At 41.8% G+C, this 19745-nt stretch overlaps 1 protein-coding gene and 1 long non-coding RNA gene across 2 annotated transcripts in view; one reads left to right on the top strand and one right to left on the bottom strand.

Annotated features, from left to right (window-relative positions):
* LOC308318393 overlaps window positions 1-19745 on the top strand; it is a 533465-nt gene that overhangs the window by 252727 nt on the left and 260993 nt on the right. The window lies entirely within an intron of this gene.
* LOC308317921 (uncharacterized protein) lies at window positions 3582-10170 on the bottom strand (the record flags this gene model as incomplete). Its single annotated transcript, XM_080767268.1, has 2 exons — window positions 3582-4573; window positions 9969-10170. 2 exons carry the CDS (start codon window positions 10168-10170, stop codon window positions 3591-3593), a joined length of 1185 nt encoding a protein of 394 aa, XP_080623394.1. The 3' UTR covers window positions 3582-3590.

Here is a 19745-nt window from a genome sequence, read left to right as displayed (position 1 = left end):
AGGTGGAAAGGGTGTTCAAGAGAACAAACCCCCATAAGGCTCCGGGCCCTGACAACATTAGTGGGCGCCTACTGAAGGTCTGTCATGAACAACTGGCCGAGGTCTTCTGCAATCTCTTTAACCGCTCCCTGTCTGAACACTCCATACCAACCATATGGAAGTCCTCCACCATCTGCCCAGTCCCCTAAGAAAACTAACCCCACCTGCAATAATGACTACCGCCCTGTAGCTTTAACATCTCTGGTGATGAAGAGCTTTGAGAGGCTCATTCTACCCCAGCTACAGAGGGAGGTTAGTGGGTTCACAGACCCACTCCAGTTTGCATACAAGCAGCAGAGAGGCACGGATGATGCAGTGATAACTTTGCTGCATCACACCTACGCACAGCTGGAGAAGCCCAAGTCCTTTGTCAGGATGGTATTTGTGGACTTCTCGAGTGCATTTAACACAGTGCAGCCTCACCTGATGGGACAGAAACTCCTCCGGATGAATGTCAACTCCCACCTCATACTGCTCATTCTGTCTTTCCTCACAGACAGACACCAGACCGTCAGATTCAATGGCAACTACAGCTCTAACAGGACTGTGTCCACCGGGGCACCACAAGGATCTGTCATCTCACCAGTCCTGTTTACCCTGTACACAGATGACTGCAGCAGCCCAGACCCTGACATGCTATTCATCAAATATTCAGATGACACGGTTATTGTCGATACCACCAACACCAATAACCGCATCATTGGGGTAATGGACTATTTTGCTGAGTGGTGCAATAACAACTTCCTGGACCTAAACCCCAGCAAAACTAAGGAGTTGCTGGTGGACTTTAGGCAGGGCCCGCCCACTCCACCTCCGGCCCTAGAGATAAATGGCCAGGCAATAGAACGTGTCGAAGAGTATAAATACCTCGGCACCACCATCGACCATAAGCTCACATTCAAGACCAACGCAGAGAACATTCACTCCAAGTGTCAACAAAGGCTGTTCTTCCTCAGGAAGATGAGGAAGCTTCAGGTCCGACCATCGATCCTGCAGGCCTTCTACAAGTCCTTTGTAGAATCCATAATGACCTTTAACATCACATCATGGTTTGGTGTGATGCGTGCCATCAACCGGAACCCTCTCGACAGGGTGGTTAGGATCAGCGGCAAGATCATTGGGAGGGACCAGGAGTCACTCAGCAGCATCCATAAAAAACGGACAATAAAGAAGGCCTCTCAAATAGTTGAGGACAACACACACACCCTCCATAACCACTACGAACTAATGCCCTCAGGCCGGCGATACAGAGCATCAAAACTCACAAAAAGGGGCTCAGCTAGCTTTGTGCCCACCTCCATCAGACTCTTGAACACCTAGGCTGAACCCCCCCCCCCCCCCCCCCTCGTTGGAATCCCTAACAACAACCCCCCCCCTTCCACCTGATGGACTATAGTGAACGCATAGGTTGCATACAGTAAATTTTTAGATTTTTAATTATTAGTACTTATAGAACAGATTTTTAATATATTATGCTTTTAAGTAGTTCCTCTTAAAAAGTCGTTTTTATGATCTTTTATATAGTATCCGTGTTTGTGTGTATTGTGATCTCTGTTGTTGTCTTTACCACTGCACAAAATAAGTTTCCGAAAGGAAAAATAAAGTTCTTTGAAGTTGAAGTTGACAGCCACAATGTCTATATTTATATATTGACTATGCTGAGCTTGCTGTGTTTGTGTATACTCAGACAAGTGAGGACAGAAAAGTGCATATCTCTGCTGTCGGGAGGAAACCTCATAACTCCAACATTGTCATTTTTCAGGAAATGAAAAATATATATTTTAAAACAAAGCAATACAGCATGATCAAAGTTGTTGTGACTTTATATATTGTCAATTACTTCTGTGAGAGGGGGAGAGGTGGTGGAGTTAGTTGCTTTAGCAGACATTTTGAGGGTCCAATGGAGTTAAGAGGTCTTGTCCAAAGCACGTTTTACTACATTCCATTGTTCAATATTTTCGAAATTACACACACACACACACACACACACACACACACACACACGAAGGGCATAGCACTGGTTTATGCAAAAAAAAAGAAGTTATGAGGTTTTCTCCCGACAGCAACGATATGCAAATTGTGAATGGCGGAATTTGTGATGATTTGATTGGCTGAGCACGGAATGTAGTGTGTGTGTGTGCTTTTTTTAAACCCATTAATGCAGCATATTATACTGAAATATGTTCCCGCTATTTAATCCAATATTCTACGCTGCCTAGATTGTCTCATTACCTTTGGAGCATACGCCAAAGTATTTTCAGCTTTTATCCACGGAAATCCAAAAATAGTCAGATGGTTTGTTGTTGAAGAAAAAAACTCGCCGCCATTACAATGCGAAGCAAGAAGAGGTTCCACACCACGTTGTAGTCCAAACAAACGGCCCGTCCACTTGCATTGGGCTCATTTTTCCAGAAGTCCAGATTTCCGGTTTCGTCATCGTAACGCGACGGCCTCGTCACCAGGTCCACGACAAATCAGCTCTCTTTCTTTTTAATTATTAAAAAAGGCGAATTAAACACATTAAAACAAATAGCAGATTTAGCGTATTAAGCAGGGCGGAATGTTGGATTAAACAATGTAAAGCCCTCAAAGTGTTTTAAATGCAAGGGATTTTGTAAGTATTAATAGAGTAAGCACACAAAAGTTGAACATTACACTTGATTACCGGTATATAATTTTATTTTAAGCTGTATGTATGAGTCTGGGGAAGGAGACAGGCAACGATGGGTGTGTTGGAGGCCTATAGTCAATATTGTACACATACATATGGCCTAACATATACACCACGCATAATTATCACTCCGATTGCCCGGGGTTATTTAATCCATTAAATCAGAGTGCCCAGTGATTCATAGCAGCGGAGCACTTTTACCGACGGACCGGATGGATGTTATCCCGGATGTGGATGTAGCAGCTAAATGTAGCCAAAAAACTCGACAACAATGGGAGGTATGATTAAATCTAACGCGACTAGCGGCGGGAACGCGGTGGGCCGTCAAACACATGATCTGTTCTTAGAATTGGACGGGATGATTTAGATCAAGAGTTATTAACGTTTTAAGATTTCTGGTCTCGTCGGCTAAACAGGGGAGGAACATTTTCGATGACGTCCCACTGTCGCGCAACATCGAGCATTCTTCGTCTTTTGGATATAGCTTCGTCCTGGGCACTGGGTGTTACTAATTGAAAGGATGGTGAACTTCGTCCTGGGCGATCGGGGTGTTAACCATGTGAATTCAATTCTATTAACCTCATGCAGTACATATTTGCCTCATTCAATACCGATTTTCATAATACAAACTGGTTTCTCGGATTAGTAATTTTCATAATACGTTTATCGTTGAGATGCATAATGTGCCTGCAATTGTGCATTGACCATGGTGTTTATTTCATTCAGTCATGTTGATATTGTCAGATTGTGATTCCTGCGTTAGTTTTGCGATTCCTGCGTTAGTTTTTCTTCTGTTCAACCCCCCCCCTCCCTGACGACATGCTACTATGCGTATTTAGATGACCCCCATTAACACAGCCTTTTACCACTGTATGCGCTTTCACCCTGTATGAGTGCTCATGTGAGTATTGAGTTGACCCCTACTGACTAACTGTACACCACAAACTGTACACATAAAGGGCTTCTCCCCTGTATGAGTCCTCATGTGACAATCTAGGTTACCCTTGGTAAGACAGCCCTTACCACAAACTGTGCAAAGAAAGGGCCTTTCCCCAGTATGAGTCTTCTTGTGAATGGTTAGACTACCCCTATGGATAAAGGCTTTACCACAAACTTTACAAGTAAAGGGCCTTTCCCCTGTATGAGTCCTCATGTGAGGTTCTAGAGTACTTTTTTGAGCAAAGTCTTTACCACAAACTGTACAAGTAAAGGGTTTTTCCCCTGTATGAATCCTCATATGAGAATTAAGGTTACCGCTGTTAACACAGCCTTTACCACAAAATGGACACATAAAGGGCCTTTCACCTGTATGAATCCTCATATGAATGGTTAGAGTAGTGCTTTCAGCAAAGCTTTTACCACATACTGTACAAGTATGAGGCTTTTCCCCTTGATGCGTCCTCATGTGAGTTTTTGCATCACGGCTACGAGCAAAGCCTTCACCACAAACTGTACATGTATAGGGTTGTTCCCCTGTATGAGTCCTCATGTGAGCCGTTAGAGTATCCATTACACGAAAGCTTTTTCCACAAACTTTGCAAACAAAGGATTTTTCTCCGATTCCTATATCGGCTTGTGTTTTTGGGTATTCAGTTGAGGTACCGGCTACAGGATTTGTCTCTCTGTTTTCATCATCATGGGTCAAAGTTGACCAATCAGCCTCCCCTGGTCTTCCTTCCTTCTTCCTCCCTCGTTCCTTTTGGACTGGACTGGGATTCGTCTCCTGCTGCCCAGAGGAAATCTTCGAGACCGGACTGGGACTCGTCTCCTGCTGTCCAGAGGAAACCTTCGTGACCGGACTGAAACTCGTCTCCTGCTGTCCAGGGGAAACCTTATCTTTACACGCAGGGAGGTGCAGCGCATCTAGGATACAGAAAGATACAAAAGCTTGGTGGATGGAGCAGTGGATGAACTGATAACATTTGTTATTGGCAGCAACCATGATCATTTTACAACACATTTTCAATGTGGTGGAAATTGAAAATGGTCAACTGTGTGTTCTTTTGTGTATCAGTTTTGACTTTGTTGAATGAAGCGTGGGGGCAACATAAAGCCACCAGTACTACAGAAATGAGGGAGGGACACTACAAAAAGTGATGAAATCTTGCCACCGACATATTTACACTGAGTGTAATTTCGTCTTTCACTGGATGCTCCCCCTCAAGGTTAAACAACAAAGTACCGAAACAATGTCATTCATTAGTAAACAATTCCTGAAATGGCAGGCCTACTTATCATTGGTATTCACATACTCACCTGTTTATCATCATCTAGCTGACCATTTAATTGCACAAAATAATTGTATCAATTTGGAAATTAACTATAACATCTGTGAGTTTGACATACTACACTAATGAAGACAGCATGATAGCATAACGATGAAAACATTGATGAAGAATTTTCGCCGTGGCGACAGGCCCGGCACCACGAGGGGTCAAAAGGGGGTCATCCCTATGCTGTCCAGGTTCTATGTTGTCCAGGTTATATGTTCCCCACTCAAAAGAGGTTCTATGTTCCCCACATAACTAAGAAACGGTTCTACAAAAAGTTCTATGTTCCCCACTCAACCATGGAGGCTGTGGACAGTTCAGAAGTTATTGTTATTGTGAAAAAGGGAAGGGGGGGGGCTGACAATGATTTCACTGATGAGCAGGAGTGAAGGACTCCTGTGACCTCGCTGGTTTGGAAAATCATGAGCTCAAAACTGGAGGTGTTGAGTCAAAACTCAGGAGTGGAACTTTTACTAGGCATCTTCCATTATGGCCAACACTACACTTCCCAGAGTGCAGCAGCAAAATGGCTGCTGCTAATTAGGAGCACCTGAAGGGTTTAAAAGGCCACACAAACAAACAGAAACCAGAGAGAAGCTCCAAGTTCTTTCAGTAGTCGAGTTCAATCCAAAGACGCCAAATGTCTGTTAAAATGTTTATTTACTCGCATGTTTGAAATGCTGTTTTATGTTTTAACTACAGTGCTACCATTTAAATTAAACACATTGTGTGTTCAACCACACTTGCATTTGAAAGTGCAACTTTACAAAAGAATAAGACGAGTTAGAAAAACTTGAAAGTGCAACTTTACAAAAGAATAAGACGAGTTAGAAAAACTTTACAAAATAGTTAGAAATGTTAAGAACACTACTAAAAATGTGGACAATTCACAATATTAAAGGTTTAAAATACCTAGTTGAAAAAGGGCTGCTCTACAAGCTCAAGGGTCAGCTGTCGTTGTTCCATTTAAAGTGCTTAGATGTTTACTTGAGTTGAAACAGTTATCTATTAGCCCACTGTGAAACAGTTATCTATTAGCCCACTGTACCAATAAAGCACATTTTCAATGCAGAGTTGGTAGCTCAGTGGCGCCATGTGGTCCAGGGTGGAGGAGACAGGGAACCACCAGCTCAATCCTTCCTGAGAGTAAGGGCTGTTATGGCCAGAGCTTTTCCAAGTGCTCAAAGCGCTTTACAATGGTTCATTCATTCATTCATTGGGAGGTGAAGAGGCAAACAGTCAACGCCAGCGTCCTCACTTCCCACATTCACACACCAATGGTGGCAAGCTCACACTGACCAACTCATTGGAGGCAATGTAGGGTTCAATGTCTTGCCCAAGGACACTTCGACATGTGGACAGGAGGAGGAGCCGGGATTCGAACCGCTGACCCAGTTTGGAATTGTAACAGCTGAAATCAATAAAAGGAGTCTTTTACAGGGGGAAAAAACGTTTCTGACATCATTGTCACCCCCCCAGGTGGGGAACATAGAACCTGGGGAACATAGGGATGACCCCATTAAAAGTATAACGTTTACCCGTCGTCACACGGACCAGTCAAGTCACTGCATGCACAGTTCAGTTTTGTGGTGGAGCCTCATCTCAACCACATCTGCGTTCTGACATTGTTGTTGATGAGATTGTCTGCTCGTGTAATCCATTCTTCTGCTATATATTAACTGCACACACGTGCTGTTTAGCGCTATGTGTTTAAATCTTTGTAACTTTATTATTACCATTGAAAAGAATGCTGCTGTGACGATGATGAGACTAAGCGTGCGTCATTGTCGCGGTTAAATCCGTCTTTATATAATTGGCTCAGTTATCAAACCATGACATTGTTGTCAGAAGCTCAAATATTGATTCAGATTGTAAGTGTAGTGCAAGACAGAATTTGCAAACTAAAGTAGCATAAACACAACACCAGCAGCATAACAAACGTCCTGGGGTATTCTTTTTCTCCCCAAGTTCTGTCTGTAAGACTCAAGGCTTTTGTCACATGATAGTGCAGCTGATTCCAGACATCAAATTAGGGGTAAAAAGTAGAGCCCGACCGATATGGATTTGTGTGGCCGATCCGATAGAGGGGGACAATCGCCAATAACCGATATGCAACCGATATAGTGCACCGATATGATTATGCAAAAGGTACAAGTGACAGTAGTACAGACAGCCCTGCTTTCTTAAACCAATGACTTTTCAAGGCTTATCATTTTTTTTACTTCTCACTCAAAGAGTAAATAAATACTGTAGCAGCTAAATAAGAGGGGCCTATAGCATATATAACACAGTTTACACACTAGTAGCCTGTAGTATGCATTAGGCCACAGACCCCCATTTGATACCATTCTCTGGGAGTACACTATCATCAGTGTTAATTTAACTCTGAAAATCAGGGTCTATTTGGTTCCATTTGTATGTAAAGTTGCTTTAAAATATTGGTAGTCCTTCCACTGCTCTAAAACAACATTGGCCAACAAAGTTTGACAGTCAGCCCTATAGTCGCTTATTTTAGACTAATTTTCTGACTTTGACTTTGATCTGGCTTATTAACATTTTTATAGACCTGGTTGCTTGTTTCTCTCACAAGAAATGTGGCAACCCTGGTCAACAGTTTGTTTTGGTTATAGCATTTGGATAGCTAGTTAGCTTGCAGTTAGCTTGCTAGTTAGCTAGCAGAGGCTGCAGCTGCTACCGTCATGAATAACACTATTTAGTGCAATTTTCTATCCCAGAACTTATCATGGATATACGTGGCTTCTCCTCCTTCTTTTCTAGTACAACAAACGAAGTACTTTTAACATGTTGTGGCTGTTTTCTGTCAGCAGGGAGTAAAGCGCAATGCTCTCTCTCTCTCTCTCTTCCACACACACACACACACACACACACACACACACACACACACACACACACACACACACACACACACACACACACACGACACCTCGGTGCACTCTGCTGGAGAAAAGAAATCATTACACTAGGTTTAGCCAGACGCATGTATCGGCCAATCGGATAAATTTTCACCACGATCCAACCGGTCAGGCCCATATATGGTCATATCGGCGGCCGATATATCGGCCGGCCGATTATCGGTCGGGCTCTAGTAAAAAGGTACCACAAGGTACATAACAATAATAATAATTATTATTAATGGACCAAGAAGTCACAAATAGTTTTTGTGGGATTTTTCTTCTTCTTCTCCTTCCACCAAAAATAGCAGTTCTGACTGAACCGTGCAGTCGGTTTTCGTGAAACATGGGAATCTGGTAGAGGGCCATACCAAACGCTAACTATGCGAAGCCCATGACCATTGGCCAAAGAGTGGCGCTATAGCACTCAATTGAAAATGCAAACTTTGAACGTGCATATCTCATGAACCATTTGACCGTTGGCAATGACACTTTGATACTCATTCGTGTCTCCTCATGCCGAACAACTTTCATGTTCTGACTTTTGACCTGACCTTTAGATCACCCGCCATTTTTAATTATATGAAAAACTGTTAATGTATCTCCTCCCAGGATCTTTCATCAAAATGCACAAAATGTCTACACGTGAACTTTGGACCTATACGGACAATAAATCATAGTAATGTATTTTTAAGTGAAAAAATGAAGTTTCTATGAGCCAATGAAAATTGGTTTGTGATTTGTTCTTTTTTTTTCCTATGCAGCTTCATGCTTTTACAACTGTACAGTATGGCAGAGGGTCATGCCGATTAGCACTGAAAGCAGTCTTACTCCAATTGGTCAAAGGGGGGCGCTATGGCAATGTTTTGAAAATGAAACCATTGAACAGGCATAACTCATGCCTCGTTTGTCCAAAAGTCATGGCACGTTTTTCCACTTGTTCCTTGACTCATGGGGAACACATGTCACTTTGCTCAAAGTGGCAGAAGATCTGATGGCGGAGCTTACTGATCAGTTTAAAAGACGCTTAAACCTGATTTTCTGCCTGGATTTTTGAGAGATTTGCGTGAAACGTTCTACACACAATCTATGGACCATTAACTGAAATCCCAGTTGAAGAGAGGTTTGTACGTGAAAACATTTACAGCAAAACACACTGTAGTAATGGATAGACATCCCCAATACCAGGACACATAATTGTTACCAAAAACACTGAATGATGTTACTGTTTAGAATGAGTCGACTGACATTGTCTGCATAGCTCAGTTGGTAGAGCTCTTGCCTTTGGAGCAGAAGGTCATGGGTTCAAATCTGGGTACAGACAATTCAACCTATGAGTCTTATTTGTGCATATTGTTCTTATTGCGTGTCGTCTTCTTTATTGGTCGCGCCTTATCGCTGCTTGCAGCTATATTTACAAGTAAGACACGCAAACGCGGGAAGCGAACGCAGCTCGTACATATTTGAATTTTTTAAAGATTTATTTTTAAGTTATTATTTAAGTTAAGTTATTTTTAAGTTAAGTTTTTAACTTAGCCATAACCATATAAGGAGTCCCCAAAGCAGCTATACGTCCAAATATGGAGTGTGTTGCATCAATCACAAACAAATCACTCAGATGGGCACAAAAGCGGGACAGACAGACAGACACACACACAGACAGACAGACATGATCTGCTAGGTCTCATAGTTAGTGCTCACTGCGTTCGCAATTATTACTTTTAAACCATAGTATTAATTAACAGGTTATATGCAGGAATCACTTTAGGGGTAAAAAGGTACATTTGTAAATAATAATAACAACAACAACAATAAACCATAGTATTAATGAACAGGTTGCCTCAACATCACTCAAACGGCGGCACGGCTCTCCATGAACAGAGTGCATACATCTGCATCCCATGAAGAGTGGAATAACCGATCAGGGACCCTAGGGTTCCCTCTTCTCTTTCTCTCTCAGCTAACAACAGAGAAGCTAACAGGGAGATGTTGTTCAGCTAGCAGCTTAGCTACGTGTAGCTTCGTTAGCTCGTGTTCAACGTAAGTAAGTTAATGGATCATGAAACAACAACACACCTGGTTTGTTGTTCCGCACCAGCATAGTGGCCAGCGTCTCTATCTCTCTCTGGAAGAGGTTGAACATGAAGTCACCGGCCGCTCGGAGACACTCCAACACAACCACCCTGACGTTAATCTTCACACTAAAGACATCAGCACCATCACCCTGCTGCTGTTTCTCCAAAACACACGATACTATCTCCTCTCCCACCGACGCCATGTGTTCATTTATCTTCACCCGTACGGACTCCATTTGATACGTTTTGCCTCCTTTATTATGAGACATTGTTCACCACGATCGATCTATTATGATCTATTAGGATCTACTATGCTCCACGCCTCACGACTGTCGTGGAATAACAACAAACTACACGCTGTGTTCCGGGCAGCGTCTAGTGAACAGATCTAATGAACAGATTTAAGACTTCCGGTGGACGATCTCTTCAAAATAAGATTACCCTCTAGAGTGTGGAAAAAAAGTTTAATTTGCACATTAAAACTACAAATTAAGCATTTAAATGATGCTATATGATGCTATAAGACACACATTATGTTTCTGTGTAAAAATAAGTAATTAAATAATAATAAAGTTATCTAAATGGATAAATGCTATTATTTACATGGCATATATATTATATATACATTTATATCATCATCATCATCATCATACTAAAATTCAGCGAATGTCTGAATGTCCCTGACAGCGCTTTATCTCAACATTGGCTGGCCCAATCACTCCCACTTTTCACACAGGCATGGACCATAATTATATGGAGGTCTTAATGGAGCCCTTTTTCCAATTTGACACATTAATGATTTATAATGAATTTATTAGTGGATTAAAAAATGCAAAAATGGGTATTGTACTGTCAATATCACATGAATATGAATGCAAAGTAGCGGTCCATGTGTGGACAGGCTACCTGTCGCCGTTGTGCATGGTGAGATGTGTGCAAACCGTGTAGTTTATCAGGAGAAGAATACCAAAGGATGCAAGATTTATTAGTGAATTAAAAACGCACCGGGCGCAGTACCCCCCCACGGCCACAAGAGGGGGGCAAATATCTCACAACGGGTAAGGGCTAGTATATATATATATATATATATATATATATATATATATATATATAGAAAATATTAGTGGTCCATGACATGAAAATGTTTGAGAACCACTGCTCTAAAACAACATTGGACAATGATGTTTGACAGTCAGCTATATTGTTGCTTATTGGAGTTTTTTTTTGGATTTTCTGACTTGATCTGGCCTGTTAACATTTTCATAGACCTGGTTGCTTGTTTCCCTCTCAGTCAATGTGGCAACCCTGGTGTTGTGGGTCCGTTCCTTCCTATGTAATGTAACTTTGCACACAACAGCTAGGAGAATGCAGTAAGCTGCTGCCTTCATGTTTAAAAGTATTTTGCGCAATTTATGTCCCCGAATGTATGGATATGGACTTATGGCGCCATCGCTGCCTCTTTCTTTAGTAGTAGTGTTGACAGTTTAGTGTCCCGCGCGCGCGCACACACACACACACACACACACACACACACACACACCGCCTCCTGGCCTGAGGGGCATAGGCGGCGGGTGCATAAGGCTAGGGAAGGCTTAGACTTCCCAAAAATTATGCTGGGTATTTTTTTAAATATATATAATATATGTGCGCAGGATTATAGAAGGCTATTGTGTGTGTGTGTGTGTGTGTGTGTGTGTGTGTGTGTGTGTGTGTGTGTGTGTGTGTGTGTGTGTGTGTTGTCGCTGCCCCCTGGTGATCGCTGATCGGCAACTGGCCTAATCAGCATATGATTGACTACTATTGGTGTCTGTAAACCTCGTCCTTCCAGTCGCTTTGTAGCAAAGAGTAGCGCGCGCTGGTTTGTTTTGGGAAACAGCAAAACGCAAAATGTCTTTTTCAAGGCAAAGATAAAGTAGCCTAATTCAGAAGAAGAAGCTGTGAGTCGGCTGTCAGAACTCAGTGCCCGCACGGTTCACAGTTCACACCACTGCAGCAACACTGCTGTCTCTGTGCCATCTGTGAAGAGCCATGAGCCGCGACTCCCGGAGGGGCAGCAACACCGCCAGGTAATCTACACTGACTGACTCGAGACTTGAGAAAAAGACGTCCAAAAGTCGTTGTCTGTGTATAGGCTAATTCATTGGTAAAAGTATGCTAAATAACTCATTTTTAGACCATCTGGGAAAGAAAGAAATAAATAAATCCGCGGCGGAGAGTCCCCCCCCCAACTCAATTCTATAGCCTACCCAAAGGTAAAACGCACCCGCCGCCTATGCTGAGGGGGTTGGCTGTGTCCTTGTGTTCCTGGCTGTGTCCCTAGCTGTGTCCCTGGGTTTGTACCTGGCTGTGTCCCTAGCTGTGTCCCTGGTTGTCTCCCTGTGTCTCTGGCTGTGTCCCTGGTTGTGTCTCTGGCTGTATCCCTGTCCCTGACAGTACAGGAAGTCATTAATTTGAACATCTTTTTACATACTGAGAGTAATAACGTCTGTCCATGTGTCCTTGTGCGTACGTGTGGCCTGTTTTGTACAGAATGCTGCAATTATGCTGCATTATCACAGTGTCCGACTATATTTGGGCAATGTTCCAGCCCAATCTGATTTGTCAGTTTTAACTCATTTACACCTAGATCAATTCTTAAAGAAAAGAAAAAAGGATTCTAAATCTTGACAGTGGTTGTCAAAACCTTTCATGTCAGTCAAGGAGTCCCACAATTATTGAATATTTAATATACTAGTCCTTACCCGTTCACATATACATATACATTTATATATATATATATATATAGAATATTAGTGGTCCATGACATGAAAAATTTTGAGAACCACTGCTCTAAAACAACATTGGACAATGATGTTTGACAGTCAGCTATATTGTTGCTTATTGGAGATTTCTTTTCGGATTTTCTGACTTGATCTGGCCTGTTAACATTTTCATAGACCTGGTTGCTTGTTTCCCTCTCAGTCAATGTGGCAACCCTGGTGTTGTGGGTCCGTTCCTTGATCCTTCCTATGCTAATGTAGCTTTGCACACAACAGCTAGGAGAATGCAGTAAGCTGCTGCCTTCATGTTTAAAAGTATTTTGCGCAATTTATGTCCCCGAATGTATGGATATGGACTTATGGCGCCATCGCTGCCTCTTTCTTTAGTAGTAGTGTTGACAGTTTAGTGTCCCGCGCGCACACACACACACACACACACACACACACACCGCCTCTAGTTTGATAGACATATCAATGTTGCTGTATGCTTGTATGAATTGAATTAATAACATACCATCGTTTTACAACCAGCGCTGGCCTCCGTGCCTATAATATATAACTTCATTCCAGAGTAGCTGAGCTATGCTGTTCCGTAGAAACGTCTTGCACAAATAAAATAGCAGATGTACAAGCTCACAAGGCGTCCATCCGTGAGGCAGTGTAGACTTGTAACTTTGACAACAGCTGTTGTGAATTTTGGCCAATCAGAACGGCAGCTGCAAAAGGAGCCTGAATGCATGGAGCGGCCATAGATAGATTTAGAAGGGCCCCTAGTGGCCGCATAGAGTATTAAAAGGATAGAGGCTAAACTGTCGCGAAGCTCCGCCCCCTCCGCTATTCATGTCAGTGGAAGTTGCTCAGTGGCGTTTTGAAGCACTCGGAAAGCTGTCGGAAGTACCGTCTATTTGCGCATTTTTTCGCTGATATCAGCATTTGGACACCAAAATTTGGTGTCTGGAATTCAAGAAGTGCGGAAGTGCAGCTGGGCTTTAACATTGAGCGCTCGGTTGCACGGGGGTTCCTCGTCAAGAATCCACGGGTCCGCCTGCAGTCCTTCCTCTTGCCACTAGGGCCTAGCGCTTCAACATGGGAGTGCCTAGCTGGCCCCTTTGGGGGCGTGGCCGTTACGTTAGCTCAGAGTTTTAGATGACTATAAATTTCCCAGATTGCATCATTGCAGAGAGACAGACATTGCCGAGAAGATAAGACATTATGGACGGTTGTGTATATTCGCCAAGTAAAATGGTTAAGGCCAAATCCGCGTCAGGGGATGATTTGCGTCAGCAAATTATGTTGATCCATGTAAGTAATTATCATGTAACTGATGTACAGAGAATGGTCAGATGAGGAAATGTTAAATGATACACCACTATAGTATTAACTTTTCAATGACATGAACACAGTAAGATTATGTATGAAGCTTATTTTCATAATTAAGAAAATGTAATGTACACATTTTACATATTGTTAATACATCTATCTAATAATGCTAACAATGTCTGAATGTCAGAAACAGTGCGTTATTTCATCATTAACTGCACGAATCACTCCCACTTTTCACACAGGCATGGACCATAATTATATGGAGGTCTTAACGGAGCCCTTTTCCCCATTTGACACATTAATGATTAATAATGAATTTATTAGTGAATTAATTTCGCGCCGTCACACAACTCCGTCCTTTAGCGACACCTGTATCACGGGCCACCGTTCTCACCGTTACCACACTGGCATGTTTCCTGTAGCTACCGCCGTAACACAACAAAATGTGCCCTATACAATGTTGTTAATGGTAGCCAAACATTCAAGAATAGCCAAAAATTGCCGATCTACAAGTGCACATGTAGCAGTATAGACAGGAAACAAACAGACCCTTATGTGTAAAATGGACCCATAAGGGTCCATTTGGTCCTATCTATCTAATAATCTATCTAATAATTGTAACAATGTTTGAATGTCACAGACAGTGTGTTATTTCATCAGTAACTGCAGGAATCATTCCCACTTTTCACACAGGCATGGACCATAATTATATGGAGGTTTTAACGGAGCCCTTTTTCCCCATTTGACACATTAATGATTAATAATTTATTAGTGAATGAAGCTCGCACACTCACTCACTTCCGTCCCTTAGCGACACCTGCATCACAGGACACCCTTCTCATCGTTACCCCACTGGCATGCTTCCTCTAGCTACCGCCGCAACACAACAAAAAGTGCCCTATACAATTTGGCGCCGCGTGTGTGTGTCTACCACACACACGCTACCAAGCTACCACAGTGTTGGGCAATGACCAGGGTTGCCACATTAGCTGAGAGGGAAACAAGCAACCAGGTCTATGAAAAATGTTAACAGGTCAGATAAAGTCAGAAAATCCGAAAATAAATCTGGAAAAACAATATTGCTGACTGTCAAACATCATTGTCCAATGTTGTTTTAGAGCAGTGGTTCTCAAACATTTTCATGTCATGGACTACTAATATTCAATATATATATATATATATATATATATATATATATATTTGCCGTTCATATATTCAGAACGGGTAAGGACTAGTATACTTCAATCGATCAATCATACATACAGACAGACGTGAAGTTAATTATGTGGGGTTTTTTTTAGTATCGTTGCATCCAAGACAGAGAAGATGTCACTCTGCCTGGGTTCATTGCTAAGGTGGCAGGCAATGTCACTACGGCATTTAAAATAATGGAAGAGGAAAGGGCTGGGCTTAAATTAAAGCTTGGTGCCCTAGAGCGGAGAAATAATGAGTTGCGTATGGAGAAATGGAAAATGGAGAATCCAAATTGCCCGATGTGTGGCTTTGGTGAGTCAAAATAGCATGCGTACTAAACATACTTGAATGGAGTTTGTTTAAATATAATGAATGTATGTCTGAAAACGTAATACAATAAGTAATCTATTCTGTCTCTTTTACTTTTACAGATCCAATGGAGAATTTGCCTGGGAATATTTAATTAAAAAAAAGAGCCAAAAAAGATTATGTTCTGGTCTGTTATTTATTATACACCTAATACAGAATGTATTAGAATGTATGAAATGTTTTTAGTTTTGAGTGACTTCGTTCTGCAGGAATTAGTCTACTCTTATTTTGAAGAGATCGTCCACAACACTTGTCACTGGGTTAATGTGAGACTTCATTCACCACATTCAACACTGCTGTAGGCTGAAAGATTTATTTTATCTAATCTCTCGTCAAGATCATTATCATATCCTGTATAGCCTACTTAGAAATAGTAAGGTGTGCATGATAGGTTAGAACTGTAGACCATTCATCATCAATGCGTTTACTTTCAGGAATTATACATAGTAATGTACGTGACATGTTTATTCATTCATACTCCAATGGTGAATAGTTGCAGACAGTCGCAGTACAACCCAGTCTCACAAAGACGGCGAATTACCATGGAGTAGAAGGGGTTGAATTGAATACTGACCTTTTTAAAACAATATTATTGACATTTTAGCAAGTACATTACTATTTATAACAGATGTTTTAAAGTCTCGGTTTGATTATTGATGTGCCAGAGGAACCTATGATGGTGGTGATAAAATGTTTTGGATATACTGTACATTGATATACTGTACATAATATTGTGTCAAATATGTAACATGGTAAAATGTAGTGTTGCATTGCACAAGCCACATATGATTGTGTACAGGATGTCGCATGATAGATGCTTGTATTGTATCTTTTTGACACAGTCAAATCTGTCTAGTGTAAATTACTTCCCTATTGTATTGTATGATTGTAAATTACTTCCCTATTGTATTGTATGATTGTGAGTACAGTATTGTACAGTTCACCAGCCCAAACATATATATACTTCACATACTGTACATATCTGCATATATATATATACACACACACACACTTTGGTACTAGTCTCAGCTCTGTGTCCTGTCTGTGCTTGTCATAATCTTACAGGTTAATATGCAAGGTGAAGGTGACATTGTAAATACCGGTATGTGCTTGTTTCACCAACCTTAGGACTGTGGTAGCCTGAGATTATTTGTGTTTTAGGACAAAATGAACATGGAATTCATTACATACCAGGTCTGTTAGGTTGCAAAACTGAGTGCTGAGGTAAATAAAAAAAAGTGTATTTTTGTTTGTATCATTTTGCATTAATTAAGCATTTACAAGATCATATATTTCCATTTTACACTTGATCATTTCCCTTAAGCTGTTTGGAGGTGCAGACAGAACAACTCAAGGTCTTTCTTCTGGCAGAGAAGTTGTCAAAGCAGATGCTTTGTGAATAAAACTTCAGCCCTGGGAATTGTGTTGTAGGAAGGCATAATCTTATTAGTTTGCAAATAACATTTTGTGTTAGTCCACAGTCTCACACCACAGGTTTGCAAATGTTCCATATGAAATATAACAAATGTATCTGCAGTTGAATGCGGTTGTAATATGTGTGTGTTGGTTGCAGATCATATAGCTTGTTTTACATTAACTCACAATGTTATATACAAATTTTGTTTGAAATATAAACTTATCCATCATTGAAATATAATTGTATTGAGTGACATTTTAAGTCACTGCACAATGTTATTCCAGCCCAAATTGGCCAATGCATTATAAAGTAAGTTGAATGTTTGAATTTTACACGCATTCTACACATGAAAGAATGCGCACGTAGTATTGGAATAAACTATAATCAACCATGGGTTGAACTCTCAATGTTGCGTGCGCATTCTTTCATGTGTGCCATGTGACACAAACAACCAATAGCATTATTTTACACACCCATCAGCACTTTGACAGAAAGCGCTAATGTACACTATTTATTCCAGGATTTGACAAGTGACAAGTGAGAACATGGCAAGTGGAATGACTCCAACTGCGCGGGACAAATCGGCCATTATTGGCGACAAATTTGAGCTCCTCATGGTAAGTTTAAAGATTTATCCTGTAAATGTCGATTTAAATATGTATGTTAGTAATTCAAATGAGACTGTTGACCATGCTTATACTGTATTAGCCATGGTTCATGACTCTCGTATTCATATGAGAGTCAAGAGTTAACCGCACCCTGTTTTTGGCGTTTGCTATATTTACAACTTTTACGTATATATAAACATTCGGATTTATTTATTTTTTCTTTGTTTCTTGTATAGTATCAGGTGAAAGATCCACAAGTTGCAACAGATGAAGTACTGTTCAACTTGGCGTCTGTCAGTTCTGCAGCGGTGATGGGACACAACGCCCTTGAGTCTCAGTTGAGTTATATGAGGCAGAAGATTAAATCTTTGGAGGATGTTAATAAACATCTTGGCCGGCAGATTAGGAGGGGCCGGGGGTCTCGACAGCAGAGGGCGTGCCAAGCATGTTCTGATATGTTTCGTAAGCTATATTTTAAATTTGACCCAGATGAAGATGATTTCCTGTCTGAGTTGGCAGATTGGGCAATTGAGACTAATGTTCCACATGCCACAGTGAAGAAGTTACTCAAGATTCTTTCAAAACGGATTCCAGGACTGCCTAAAGACCCCAGAACATTGCTTAGAACGAAAACGGTGACCGACATAAAAGCCAGTTCTGGTGGATCATACCACCACCATGGACTTAAAGCTGGCATCGTGACTCGGCTGAATGTCCAGATTTGGCTTCGCTAGACACCATATCCCTACAGATCAACGTTGATGGCCTAAGTTTATTCGAAAGCAACAATGACCAGTTGTGGCCTATTTTAGGACTAATTGAAAAATATGAAGATGGTATCCAGCAGAACAAGGTGCCCTTTGTTATTGGTATCTACTCTGGCGATGCAAAGCCAAAGTCACTCGATTTTTTAGAGGATTTTGTGGAGGAGGCCCGGCAATTGGAAGTTGATGGCATTGTCCATGGTGGTAAGCACTTTGCCGTCAGCATTGCTGCGTTTCTTTGCGACGCCCCTGCAAGAGCCATGATAAAAAATGTGAAGGGCCACTCTGGTTACTATGGCTGTGATAAATGCATACAAAAGGGTGAATACTATGAAAAGAGAGTGATTTTTCCTGACAGACACGCCCCACCCAGGTCAGATGATGACAGACTGGACGAACTCTCTGAGGACACTCATCACCGTGGGGAAACCTCCCTCTCATCGCTCTCCATTGGCATGGTGACACAGTTTCCTCTCGATTGCATGCACCAAGTTTGCCTAGGGGTGACAAGGAAGATGCTGTATTTTTGGATGAGAGGACCCGGCCTGAGGACAAAGATTGGAACTGGAAGTGTTAAAGAGCTCTCCTGTGCACTTCTGAACCTACGTCCCTACATTCCATGTGAGTTCAACAGAAAGCCAAGGCGAATGGAGTCATTTGAAAACTGGAAGGCAACAGAGTTCTGCACATTCCTTTTGTACACTAGACCAGTCGTTTTGAAGGGGGTCATCCCAGACAACCATTTTTCCCACTTTATGCTCCTCTCAGCAGCCATGACCATCCTGCTCAGTGCATCTCTGTGTGCCAATGACCAATGGGTGGCATTTGCCAAAGAAATGTTGGATGTCTTTGTGGAGGACTGTGCTAAATTGTACGGCAAAGAGAAGCTGCCTTATAACATGCACACCCTGGTTCATCTCAGTGAAGAGGCAAAGAGGTATGGTGCGCTGGATAACATATCTTGTTTCCCCTTTGAAAACTACCTTGGGCAGCTTAGAAGGTATGTGCGGAACGGACAATCCATTCTTGCTAAAGTCTGTCGCCGACTATCTGAGAAGGAGGATTGGTGTTCGAAGTGCCACCAAAAAGCCCTGTGCTCTACAAAGGGAGCACTATACTGGACCCATCCCAGCTGGATTTCGAGTACAAAAACAATTTCAAGAATGGCACGCAAGACATTACACTGTGAAACGGTCACAAGGCGACAACTGTGTCCAGTTGCAAACCAATGAAGTTGTTCTCGTGGAGAATGTTGTCACTGATGCAAACAAAAATGCCTTCATCATCTACAAAAAGTTCAGGAACCAGGGCGATTACTTAAGTGATCCGTTGGCGTCATCAAAG

The sequence above is a fragment of the Protomyctophum bolini genome (genome assembly GCF_963924005.1).
Source record: "Protomyctophum bolini genome assembly, chromosome: 7".
NCBI classification, from domain to species: domain Eukaryota; kingdom Metazoa; phylum Chordata; class Actinopteri; order Myctophiformes; family Myctophidae; genus Protomyctophum; species Protomyctophum bolini.
Note: the sequence above shows the minus strand (reverse complement) of the source record. Positions and strands in the feature narration are given on the sequence as shown.